Here is a 12,549-nt window from a genome sequence, read left to right on the forward strand (position 1 = left end):
TGTTGCACGTGTCGCTTTGCTGTTAACGGGGGCCTGTCAGGGTGGGGGAGCCGTCCTGGTGGTGTCGTCCCTACTCTCCCCCTGTGGCCAAAGAGCTGCTGGCCTGGTGTGAACACAGTTTTACATGTTTTCAGACTCTGCAGTACTTACAACAGAATGCAAAAGAAAGAGCTGAGCTTGCAGCCGCTGCTGCGGGCAGCAGTACCACCAGCGTCAACATCCCTGCCACGGCCTCCAAGATCTCCATGCAGGAGCTTGAGGAGCTGAGGAAGCAGCTTGGCAGCGTGGCCACAGGCTCCACGCTGCAGCAGGTAACTGCGTCTGTGGCTGTCCACAGGCACCCACATTCAGTGCTGTGCCAGGCCCCTGCTGGAAGGACATGTCTCTCTGTCATTTATTGAAAATGAATCCCTTAGAGAGGCCAAGGCTTAATGCTTGATCATGACCTAGCTCTCTATGTTTAGTTTTTTTTTTAACCAAGAATTCTGGACCACAAGAATCAATAGCAACAAGGTTCTGACCCACGTGGCAGTTGTGCTGCCAGGTGGCCACGTGACTCTGAGCCTACCCAATCCTGACTCCCCATTTCCCTCCTCTAATTTTTGACAATTTTGAGGGAATGCTTTCAGATTATTATATTTTCAAGATTCTTGAAAATACAGTAATTTTTATTCCTTCTGTATTTGCTACTTGCTCTTGGTTTTGATTTTATGTCCTACCCTGGTCTTTTGCTGTAAGTCATCTCCCAGTCTCTCTCCTTGGAGCTGCCACGTTCCTGCCTTTGTGACCTTTAAACTCCCCTTGGAGCTGTGTCCCTGAGGCGTCCTAGCCTCGTGGGTGCGTGTTGAGCGCAGCGGCTCCCAAGGACCCGGCTGGTTCTTGCTGGGCACGTTCTGTGCTGGACTTAGTGCTAGGTCTCTGTCCACATGTCCCTCAGCCCTGGCACTGCTCTCCCTGTGTGACACATGAGGAGACTGGGTCTTACTGCCACGTGCAGAGACAGTTTGCACCTGCCCCTGTCCCTGACCAGCCCTGAGTGGGAGTCAGTACTTCCGAAAGCTGGGCCAGCACAGGCCGACCCCATCAGCCTCTGGTGGCCACTGGCACAGGAGGGCAGGCTCTCTGACCACGTCAGGAGCCATCCTGTCGCGCTGGGGCCCTTCTCCGGCAGGGTGAGGATGCATGTCTGTTGCTGAAGCCTGTCTTCACCCAGCAAGTGGTGTTCAGACCTAGTCACTGCCAGGAAGAAGCAATTCAGCTTGTTCATGGGGCGCCCTCCTTTGAAACAGCAGCTCTGTGCCTAGGTGCACCCTCTCCCGTGGTTCCCACTGCTGGTGCTCATGCTTTCCCAGGGGGGCCCTTGCTGGGCCTGGACTCCTGAGAAGAGGGGCTAGGGCTCCCCGTCTGCCCTTTTCTCCCCAGCCCCTCACATTGTGGCAGGCAGGGATGTCGAGGCACATTTCATTTGTATGTGGTTGGCTCTTCGTGGGTGTTGAATTGACTAATCATCTTTGCCATAGATGCTAGTTTCTATGCGTGTCTTAAGTTGAGCGTTTGTGCTAAAGTGTATCTTTCTGATTTTGTTTTTTAAAATGTCCTTGCTAGTCTCTGGAACTTAAAAGAAAGATGCTTCGAGACAAGCAGAACAAAAGAAATTCAGGCCAGCACCTCCCCATCTTCCCAGCGTGGGTGTATGAGAGACCTGCCCTGATCGGGGATTTCCTGATTGGTGCTGGCATCAGCACAGACACCGCTTTACCGATAGGTATGTGACACGTTGATTTCCGGGCTCTGCCGATAGGTATGTCATGTGTTTATTTCTGGCCTCTGGGCAGGACACTCTGCAGGCCCAGCCCTTCCCCCGGGCCTGCCCTTCCTCAGGTTGTGAGGCTCAGTGCTGACTGGCTGCCGCCTCCATATTCCCATCCCAGGGTGGCAGCAGAGAGTGGCTCACCCGGGTCCTTGAGGGTTCTTCTCCTGTCCCTTCTGCCAGAGCTGTGGGGCAGCCTGCAGCAGGCCCCTCCCCAGCCAGCATCCTGGTGCCCTGGTGCAGACCTGCAGGCACCAGAATTGTATTTCTGAACAGCGATTCATAACTCCCATAGATTCTGTTACGGCAGTGTTCCCAGAGGCCTCTTACGTAGTGTTCGTGTAAACAAGATGCAGGTGAGACCACACAGCCATTTCAAGACGTTGTTGGGGACCCGGGATGTGTTCATCTGTCACAATTCATGGGTACATTTTCATTTTTATTTATTTTTAATTCTTTTGAGATGGAATCTCTCTCTCTCGCCCAGGCTGGAGTGCAGTGGCGCGATCTCGACACACTGCAACCTCCACCTCCCAGGTTCAAGTGATTCTCCTGCCTCAGCCTCCCAAGTAGCTGGGACTGCAGGTGCCACTACACTCGGCTATTTTTTATATTTTTAGTAGAGACGGGGTTTTGCCATGTTCGCCAGACAGGTCTCAAACTCCTGACCTCTGGTGATCTGCCCGCCTTGGCCTCCCAAAGTGCTGGGATTACAGGTGTGAGCCACCACGCCTAGTCAAGTACATTTTTAGATTGAAAAATGAGATTTCACAAACTAAGGACAGAGAGTACCTGCTTATTTTGCCCCATCCCTGTTAGTCCAAACTCAAGAGGCAGTGTGGAGCGCGGTCTGCTTCCCCACTACTCACGCGGCTCTGTGGTGTGGGCACCAAGAGGCCAACCCTTGCCTTTGCCAGAAACCCTGGAGAATGGTGACGTGAAATCCACCTGTTTTCCTCATCCCCAAGCAAATAGAACCCTGCTGTAAGTTAATGAGAAGTATAGAAAACCCTGCTGTAAGTTAATGAGAAGTATAGAAAACCCTGCTGTAAGTTAATGAAAGGTATAGAAAACAGTCTACTTTGGCCGGGTGCGGTGGCTCACACCTGTAATCCCAGCACTTAGGGAGGGTGAGGTGGATGGATCACTTGAGCCCAGGAATTCAAGACCAGCCTGGGCAACAGGACGAAACTAGTCTCTACAAAAAATATAAAAATTAGCCAAGTGTGGTAGCGTGCACCTGTAGTCCCAGCTACTCAGGAGGCTGAGGTGGGAGGATCACTTGAGCCTGAGAGGTCGAGGCCGCAGTTACCTGTGATCGTGCCACTGCACTCCAGCCTGGGCAACAGAGCGAGACCCTGTTTCCAAAAAAAAACAAAGAAAACAGTCTGATTTGTGCAGTGTGTTTTCAGTAATAATCCAACTGTGAAAACCCAACTGTGAAGACTTAGGGAGAGAGAGCTGCTCCCTTAGCGGGTATTCAGCGGGCGGCCGGGGCGGCGGTGGGCATCTGAGAGCTCCTGATGATGCCCAGGCAGGCTTCAGAGAAGGAAGCGTGGGGCCCTGTGCCTGGGATCCCAGCAGTGGAGCCGGCTTTTTGGAGCAGGAAGCACTGAGGGGGTGTTCAGGCTTTCCCCCCATGTTTCCCCATTCAGGGAAGGGGTTGTACAAAAGAGCAATGCACTGTCCAATAATGCCGCGGCGCCGTGGGCAGCTCTGAGCGTGGTGGTGATTGGCAGCAAGTGTGTGAGACTTGGCTGTGAACCCTGCAGCCGGCTCTCAGGTCAGGGTGCGGGTGTCCTCGGCACACTCAGCATCCCAGGAAAGGGGTGGCCTCGCCCCACCTCCCTCCCTCCCTGTGGCCACGTGCCACAGGTCCCGGGGTGCCTCCGGCATCGAGGCTGCCTTGTCTCCGTTTGTCCACACTGTCCCTGCCCCCTCGTGCCGCCTGTGCAGACTTGAGAATGGAGCTCACCATGGTGTTCATGCCGGGGCCTGTCTAGCCCCTCACCCCACAATTTGACCAGTGCCACACCAGGGGACCTTGTGTGATCTCGGGCCAGTGTCCTCTGGAAAACACCCGTGGAGTGGTGTGATGAGGACGGTGCCGTGGAAAGCAGCAGGACCTTGTGAGCACGAGGCGGCTGCCAGCACTCCACGTGCCCGCCGCGCTCTCCACACCGTGTGGGCGTCCACCTGGCCAGCGCCGCTGCAGCGGTGCCCCTCCCTCTCGTCGCTCCTGTGCAGCGTGTGAAGGTGTTTCTCTGCCTGCGTCCTGCCTCTTCCCCACACCGGCACGGAGGAGCCATGTGGTCGGTGGTCGTTCGGACGTGGTGATTTGCAGGCGACGTTGCAGGTGTTGAGGTGACGCTGAGGATGTTGAATATTGGGGAGGTGAAGCAACTGACTTTTTTTTTTTCTTGAGACAGGGTCTCAGTTCGTTGCCTAGGCTGGAGTGCAGTGGCACAATCTCAGCTCACTGCAGCCTCGACCTCCCAATCTCAGGTGATTCTCCCATCTCAGTCTCCCGAGTAGCTGGGACTGCAGGCGCGCACCATCACATGCAGCTAATTTCTGTATTTTTAGTAGAGACGGGGATTCGCCATGTTGCCCAGGCTGGTCTTGAACTCTTGGAGTCAAGCGATCTATCCACCTTGGCCTCCTAAAGTGATGGGATTACAGGTGTGAGCCACCGCACCTGGCCTGAAGCAACCCTTGAGGTCCCTCCACAGTCAGGTGGCCAGATCCACACTATCCCCCACCCCACTGCACCCCCACCCCACTGTGAAGCTTCTCTCCACAAGGGCATTGGCCGAGGCTTCGTGGCTGTGGATGAATGAGGCCAACATGGTGGAAAGTAAGTGATGCAGAGTCAGAGGCAGTTCCTGGAAGATGCACTCACTGTTCCTGAAACGCCAAGCCACACCCACTGCTTTAGGAATGGCAGACATCAGGGTCTCGGTTTTATTGGTCATCCTGAGGAGGCCACTGGAGTAATAGAAAGAAACGGAACTTGAAGTTGAAAAGTGTAGATCTGCCAGCCTGGGCAACACGGCAAGACCCTACCTTTACAAAAAATTTAAAAATTAGCCCGGAATGGTGGCACGCACCTGTGGTCCCAGCTCTGAGGGAGGCTAAGGATGCAGGATCGCTTGAGCCTGGGTGCTCAAGGCTGCAGTGAGCTGAGATTGCACCACTGCACTCCAGCCTGGGTGACAGAGCGAGATTTGTCTCAAAAATAAAAAAGGAAAAAAAAACAAGAACAGTGTGGATCTGCATCAGGATTGAGGCTTTTGCTGAAGGGCTTGCGTTGGTGACGGATTACAGCTGCGCTCAGAGTCCTGAGGCCTGCAGTCACAGGACACTTCCCAGCAGATGTGTGAGGCTGACACAATGATTTTGTAAACCGAAAGCGTGTTGTACGGAGTCTTCCTGAGCTGCCAGGGCCTGGTTTGGGTGTGATCTGCTGGCACGGGGCCCTGTCAGGCCCTCGTGGGGACAGTTTCAACATCCTGCTTTCCTCTGGTGCTCCTCCCGGCCCCCCAGGCATGACCCGCTTGAGGCCGTGGACTGAGAACTTGGTCCTGGGACGTGAGGGGTTTGGTGGGTGACGACCCGTGGCCGTCCTCATGAGGAAACTTAGCTGTGTGTCCTGCAGCCGTTTCATGCTCTCTGGATAGAAATTATCAGAGTTTCTCTACGTTTAAGTGATAGCTTTTTAAAGACAAGGTTTTTTGTCCCAGAGTAACCCAGACTTACCAAGTTGTACTTACCAATGTTGAAAGTGCAGCTTCTGCTGGAGTTGCCTTTTCAACTCCTAACTTCATCTTTTCAAATGTCGGCCTCGTATCTGAGCATTGTGGAGCCCAGTGTGGTGAGATCCTGACATGAGCCACCGCGCCTCCCAGGCCGGCCCCATCCTGCGGCGGTTGGAACTCAGCCTGTGGCTCCCCAGTGGGGTCAGTCAAAGCCAAGTGCAGTGGCTGACCTTTTATACCCATAAACAAAGATGAGCAAGAGTGAGACTGACCCTCAGATGAGGACACGTGGCTGTGGGGGTGTGGGAGTGGGGGCCGTGGAGCCACAGTGCTGTCTGTGTCCGCAGGCACGCTGCCCCTGGCCTCGCAGGAGTCGGCCGTGGTGGAGGACCTGCTGTACGTGCTGGTGGGCGTGGACGGGAGATACGTCACTGCTCAGCCCCTGGCTGGGAGGCAGAGCCGGACCTTCCTCGTGGACCCCAACCTGGACCTGTCCATCAGGGAGCTGGTGAACAGGATCCTCCCGGTGGCTGCCAGCTACTCCACCGTGACCAGGTGGGCACTGGGCGTGGTCCCTGGGGGCCTGCACTGTTGCGGGGGAGGGGTTAGGTCCCATCCTGATAACCATGGGGACATCTGCGTCGCTTCTAAAGAGAGTGCCCGCCTTGGTGACAACTCCGTGCCCGACTCAGTTTTGGAGGGTCTGTGAGTCACCATCCAGGGTCCTTACTCATCTCCTCCTAGGGGCAAAAATTCCCCTCTGGGATGTGGGGTTCCAGTGAGTCATTTGCTTCCTGTTTGGGATGAGACTCAGAATATCGGACGTTGTATGTGCCTGCAGCTTGCCTTTTTGAGGAAGTCTGACAGCTTTTCTCATAGGTTCATTGAAGAGAAGTCTTCCTTCGAGTACGGGCAGGTGAACCACGCCCTGGCAGCCGCCATGCGCACCCTGGTGAAGGAGCACCTGATTCTGGTGTCACAGCTGGAGCAGCTGCACAGGCAGGGCCTCCTTTCGCTGCAGAAGCTCTGGTTCTACATCCAGCCGGCCATGCGCACCATGGACATCCTGGCCTCCCTCGGTGTGTGCCCGCCGGGGGCAGGGGGCAGTGGGTGGCAGGTGTTGAACATAGCACCCAATGTGAGGAGAGACTGCAGGGGCCGTGGAGCAGCTGCCCAGGGCAGGGGCGTGCAGCCAAAGCCCATGTTCCATGTGCTATTAACTTGCAAGAGGAAAGCCCTGGAAGCTCTCACTGGTCAGCTTAAATCAGCAACTACAACCTTACAGTTCATACATATCCCAAAGAAGCAGCTCCGTCCCAGGAAGAAGGTTGGAGAAGCATGAGGGGCCCCAGCAGTGTTGTTGGCAGGCTGGGCATGCGCTTCCTTCTCGGCTGTGAGCCCTCCTTTCTCCCCGCAGCCACCTCTGTGGACAAAGGCGAGTGTCTTGGGGGGTCCACGCTGAGCCTGCTCCACGACAGGAGCTTCAGCTACACAGGGGACAGCCAGGCGCAGGAGCTATGCCTGTACCTGACCAAGGCGGCCAGCGCTCCCTACTTCGAGGTTCTGGAGAAGTGGATCTACAGGGGCATCATCCACGACCCGTACAGGTAGGGCTCCCCGGGACACGGGACATGGAGGGCCTGTGCTGCCCTCTGTGGGGGCTCTGGCCTTCCTTTGCTCGTGGTCTCAGGAAGGCACACATCGGGCAGATGTCCGCCTGCTGCCCATGTGGCTCAGGGCAGGAATAGCCCAGCTGCTTATGGCCTTATTCTTTTGTGTGCAGGACATTAAATTGCCTCCAATTAAGTCCTTCAACCTCTTTGGTGCTTGGATTTCCTGATCTGGTGGGGTCTGTTGGCTTCCCTTCAGTGAGATATATTTAAATGCATAAAAATATGTTAGTTCCCAAAGAATTGTATTATGTCTATTATGTCAAGATACCGTTGTTGAAATATTTTCAAAAGATACATTTGTGATGTGGAAATATTATTTCTTTACTAATGGACCAAATAAAATCTGGTTTAACGGGCACCTTTAAAGAAAGCACCTTCACATTTGAAGTGCGTAAATGATGTTTGAGGTTGTTCAGATGACGACGTGGAGATGTCTGGTTTCTGTCAGTGTTGGCCCCACGCACCCCACACGAGCATCATTTTGGGTGTCAGGGCCCCAGCACCCCACACAAGCATCATTTGGGTGTCAGGCCCACGCACCCCACAGCATCATTTTGGGTGTCAGGGCCCCACGCACCCCGCACGAACAACATTTTGGGTGTCAGGGCCCTGCCTACCCCACACGAGCATCATTTTGGGTGTCAGGGCCCCACGCACCCCACACGAGCATCATTTTGGGTGTCAGGGCCCCGCCTACCCCACACGAGCATCATTTTGGGTGTCAGGCCCCACGCACCCCACACAAGCATCATTTTGTTGCCTGGGCTCATCATGGAAGGAAATGCTAAATTCCAAAAAGAGGCGGGTGCAGATAAAAACAAGTCAGTTTCCCACCTAGCTCTGCGGACCCTACATTCTCCCTGAGCCCAGGTTAAATACTCTGTTCCAGAGTGAGGTTTGTAGGTTTGTTGGTTTTCTTTTTTTTTTTTGAGGCGGAGTCTCGCTCCGTTGCCAGGCTGGAGTCCAGTGGCACGATCTCGGCTCGCTGCAACCTCCACCTCCCAGGTTCAAGCGATTCCCCTGCCTCAACCTCCCAAGTAGCTGGGACTACAGGTGCATGCCACCACGCCCAGCTGATTTTTTGTATTTTAGTAGAGACAGGGTTTCACTATGTTGGCCAGGATGGTCTTGATCTCTTGACTTCCTGATCCGCCCACCTCAGCTTCCCAAAGTGCTGGGGTTACAGGCATGAGCCACCGTGCTCGGCCCCCAGGTTCGTTTTAGCCCACAGTTGAGAAGTAACTGGTAGATGTGGCTTGGCCCTTGTGGAACGTTACTTGGAAGTGTGCTGGCCTCTGTTAATGTCCCTCCGCGCTGCCAGCCTGGAGAAGTGTGTCGCCTGCCTCACAGGCGCCCTTGCTTTGCCTGTGACCGAAGCGCTCCCTGTGGTTTTAGTGAGTTTATGGTTGAGGAGCACGAGCTGCGGAAGGAGAGGATCCAGGAGGATTACAACGACAAGTACTGGGACCAGCGGTACACCATCGTCCAGCAGCAGATCCCGTCCTTCCTGCAGAAAATGGCGGACAAGATCCTCAGCACAGGTGCGGCGCACACGGGGGGACGTGCGGGCCGCAGCACAGCTCTGCCTGGAGAGTCTCCTGCAGCCCAGGCCCTCCCGCCGGGAGCCTGCGCCTCACCCTGTGGGCGCCTGAGCCCGGGTGTCTGTGAATGCGGGGCCGAGGTCAGGACTGGCCCATGGGCTGGGCCACGGCGCTGATGGTCTCTGTTGCCAGGTTCCATCAGGTTTCCGTCGCCAGGACTTGGTTTGTCCCTGACCCAGCTAGGCTCTCTCACAGGTGCCTTCTCTGTTTCTCTTTCTGATTTCTACAACTCCATTAGCATGACAGGAAAAACCAGCAAAGACACACGCCTGCCGGCCGGCAGTGTCCCCCATCTGTGACCACACAGGTTAGGGCCTGACCTGGACCCGGGGCAGTGGTGCGGGGACTTGGACTCGGCACATCGGCGCCGTCACGAAAGGGTTAGGAAGAGATTAGCCATCCGGTTCTCATAATGCCTGTTCGAAATTATTTCTGTGCCCTTGGTTAGAAAATTCCAGATGTGCAGAGCCACAGCAGAGCCCTGCCACCACCAGCTCAGTCTGTAGCTGCTGACCGTGATTTACCGGGAAGGAGCAAGGGTGTGGAGCCGCCTCATGCAGCCCAGTTTCCATTCCACTGCCTCCTGTGTAGACAAAGACAGCTGGGGCCTGAGATCGACCGTGTGGAGAATAAAATTTTGAATTTCTATCTGTTTTCAGGAAAATATCTAAATGTGGTCAGAGAGTGTGGCCATGACGTCACCTGCCCGGTGGCTAAAGAGATCATCTACACGTTAAAAGAGCGGGCATACGTGGAGCAGATCGAGAAGGCATTTAACTACGCCAGCAAGGTGCTGCTGGACTTCCTGATGGAGGAAAAGGAGCTGGTGGCTCACCTCAGGTGATTCCGTGCCCTGTCCCTGTGCGGGCGCTCGCCTCCCTCTGAAACCGCAGCAGGTGATGCCGTGCCCTGTCCCTGTGCGGGCGCTCGCCTCCCTCCGACACCGCAGCAGGTGATTCCGTGCCCTGTCCCTCTGCGGGCGCTCGCCTCCCTCTGAAACCGCAGCAGGTGATTCCGTGCCCTGTCCCTGTGCGGGCGCTCGCCTCCCTCTGAAACCGCAGCAGGTGATCCGTGCCCTGTCCCTCCCTCCCTCTGCCGCCGTGCCCCCCCCCCCCCCCCCTCTGACACCCAGCAGTGATCCGGCCCTGTCCCCTGCGGGCGCTCGCCTCCCTCTGAACCGCAGCAGGTGATTCCGTGCCCTGTCCCTGTGCGGGCGCTCGCCTCCCTCTGACACCGCAGCAGGTGATGCCGTGCCCTGTCCCTGTGCGGGCGCTCGCCTCCCTGACACCGACAGGACCGGCGGGCAGGCAGTGCCCTGTGCGGCCTGCCTCCCTGACCGCAGCAGTGATTCCGTGCCCTGTCCCTGTGCGGGCGCTCCCTCTGACACCGCAGCAGGTGATTCCGTGCCCTGTCCCTCTGCGGGCGCTCGCCTCCCTCTGAAACCGCAGCAGGTGATTCCGTGCCCTGTCCCTCTGCGGGCGCTCGCCTCCCTCGAACCGCGCAGGATTCCGTGCCCTGTCCCTGTGCGGCGCTCGCCTCCCTCTGACACCGCAGCAGGTGATGCCGTGCCCTGTCCCTGTGCGGGCGCTCGCCTCCCTCTGAACCCCCCCCCCCCCCCCCCCCCCCCCCCCCCCCCCCCCCCCCCCCCTCTGACACCGCAGCAGGTGTCGTGCCCTGCCCTGCGGCGCTCGCCTCCCTCGCACGCCGTGCCCTGTCCCTGTGCGGGCGCTCGCCTCCCTCGAACCGCAGCAGTGATTCCGTGCCCTGTCCCTCGCCTCCCCCCCGCGCGGCCGCCGTCCCGCCGCTCCCTCCCTGACACCGCGCAGTGATCCGCCCTCCCTGCCCCCCCTCTGCCCCGCCGTGCCCGCCGCTCGCCTCCCTCTGAAACCGCAGCAGGTGATTCCGTGCCCTGTCCCTGTGCGGGCGCTCGCCTCCCTGACCCGCAGCAGGTGATCCGTGCCCTGTCCCTCTGCGGGCGCTCGCCTCCCTCTGAAACCGCAGCAGGTGATTCCGGTGCCCTCGGCACTCGCCTCCCTCTGAAACCGCAGCAGGATGCCGCCCTTCCTGCGGCGCTCGCCTCCCTCTGACACCGCAGCAGTGAGCCGGCCCTGTCCCTCTGCGGGCGCTCGCCTCCCTCTGAACCGCAGCAGTGATCCTGCCCGTCCCTCTGCGGGCGCTCGCCCCCCTGACCCGCAGCAGGTGATTCCGTGCCCGTCCCTCGCGGGCGCTCGCCTCCCTCTGAAACCGCAGCAGGTGATTCCGTGCCCTGTCCCTCTGCGGGCGCTCGCCTCCCTCTGACACCGCGCAGTGATCCGGCCCTTCCCTCTGCGGGCGCTCGCCTCCCTCTGACACCGCAGCAGGTGATTCCGTGCCCTGTCCCTCTGCAGGCGCTCGCCTCCCTCTGACACCGCAGAGGTGTCCGTGCCCTCTCGCCCTCCCTCTGAAACCGCAGCAGGTGATTCCGTGCCCTGCCCTGTGCGGGCGCTCGCCTCCCTCTGACACCGCAGCAGGTGATTCCGTGCCCTGTCCCTGTGTGGGCGTTCGCCTCCCTCCGAAACCGCAGCAGTGATTCCGTGCCCTGTCCCTCTGCGGGCGCTCGCCTCCCTCTGACACCGCAGCAGGTGATCCGTGCCCCCCCCCCCCCCCCCCCCCCCCCCCCCCCCCCCCCCCCCCCCCCCCCCCCCCCCCCCCCCCCCCCCCCCCCCCCCCCCCCCCCCCCCCCCCCCCCCCCCCCCCCCCCCCCCCCCCCCCCCCCCCCCCCCCAGCAGGTGATCCCCCTCCCCTGCCCCCCCCCCCCCCATGTCCCCTCGTGCGGGCGCTCGCCTCCCTCTGACACCGCAGCAGGTGATGCCGTGCCCTGTCCCTCTGCGGGCGCTCGCCTCCCTCTGAAACCGCAGCAGGTGATTCCGTGCCCTGTCCCTCTGCGGGCCCGCCCCCTCTGACACCGCAGCAGGTGATTCCGTGCCCTGTCCCTCTGCGGGCGCTCGCCTCCCTCTGAACCGCAGCAGTATTCCGTGCCCTGTCCCTCTGCGGCGCTCGCCTCCCTCTGACACCGCAGCAGGTGATTCCGTGCCCTGTCCCTGTGCGGCGCCGCCTCCCTCTGCACCGCAGCAGGTGTTCCGTGCCCTGCCCTCTGCGCGCTCGCCCCCCCCCGCAGCAGGTGATCCGTGCCCTGTCCCTCTGCGGCGCTCGCCTCCCTCTGAAACCGCAGCAGTGATCCGTCCCCCCGCCCCCCCCCTCCCGCAGCAGGTGATTCGGCCTGTCCCTCTGCCTCCCCTGCCCTGTCCCTCTTGCGTCCTGCTCTGAAACCGGCAGCAGGTGATGCCCGTGCCCTGTCCCTGTGCCGGGCCGCCTCCCTCCCTCTGCCCGGGGGCCGCCGGCCTCCCTCTGAACACCGTCAGGCCGGTAGCCGCCGTGCGCCGTCGCCTCCCTCTGACACCGCAGCAGGTGATTCCGTGCCCTGTTCCCTCTGCGGGCGCTCGCCTCCCTCTGAAACCGCAGCAGGTGATTCTGTGCCCTGTCCCTCTGCGGGCGCTCGCCTCCCTCTGAAACCGCAGCAGGTGATGCCGTGCCCTGTCCCTGTGCGGGCGCTCGCCTCCCTCTGACACCGCAGCAGGTGATTCCGTGCCCTGTCCCTCTGCGGGCGCTCGCCTCCCTCTGAAACCGCAGCAGGTGATTCCGTGCCCTGTCCCTCTGCGGGCGCTCGC

The 12,549-nt window shown here is 59.1% G+C and overlaps 1 protein-coding gene across 3 annotated transcripts in view; it reads left to right on the top strand.

Annotated features, from left to right (window-relative positions):
- The window catches only part of TUBGCP2 (tubulin gamma complex associated protein 2), a 32,543-nt gene that overhangs the window by 8,749 nt on the left and 11,245 nt on the right, over positions 1 to 12,549 (top strand). For all 3 annotated transcript variants that reach the window (XM_030804921.1, XM_030804936.1, XM_030804929.1), the window contains exons 4-10: positions 135 to 311; positions 1,606 to 1,765; positions 5,916 to 6,123; positions 6,448 to 6,647; positions 6,986 to 7,175; positions 8,637 to 8,782; positions 9,502 to 9,682. In XM_030804921.1, the coding sequence (XP_030660781.1) occupies positions 135 to 311; positions 1,606 to 1,765; positions 5,916 to 6,123; positions 6,448 to 6,647; positions 6,986 to 7,175; positions 8,637 to 8,782; positions 9,502 to 9,682 (1,262 nt within the window). The remainder of the gene's footprint in view (positions 1 to 134; positions 312 to 1,605; positions 1,766 to 5,915; positions 6,124 to 6,447; positions 6,648 to 6,985; positions 7,176 to 8,636; positions 8,783 to 9,501; positions 9,683 to 12,549) is intronic.

Source organism: Nomascus leucogenys, chromosome 3, assembly GCF_006542625.1.
Source record: "Nomascus leucogenys isolate Asia chromosome 3, Asia_NLE_v1, whole genome shotgun sequence".
NCBI classification, from domain to species: Eukaryota; Metazoa; Chordata; class Mammalia; order Primates; family Hylobatidae; genus Nomascus; species Nomascus leucogenys.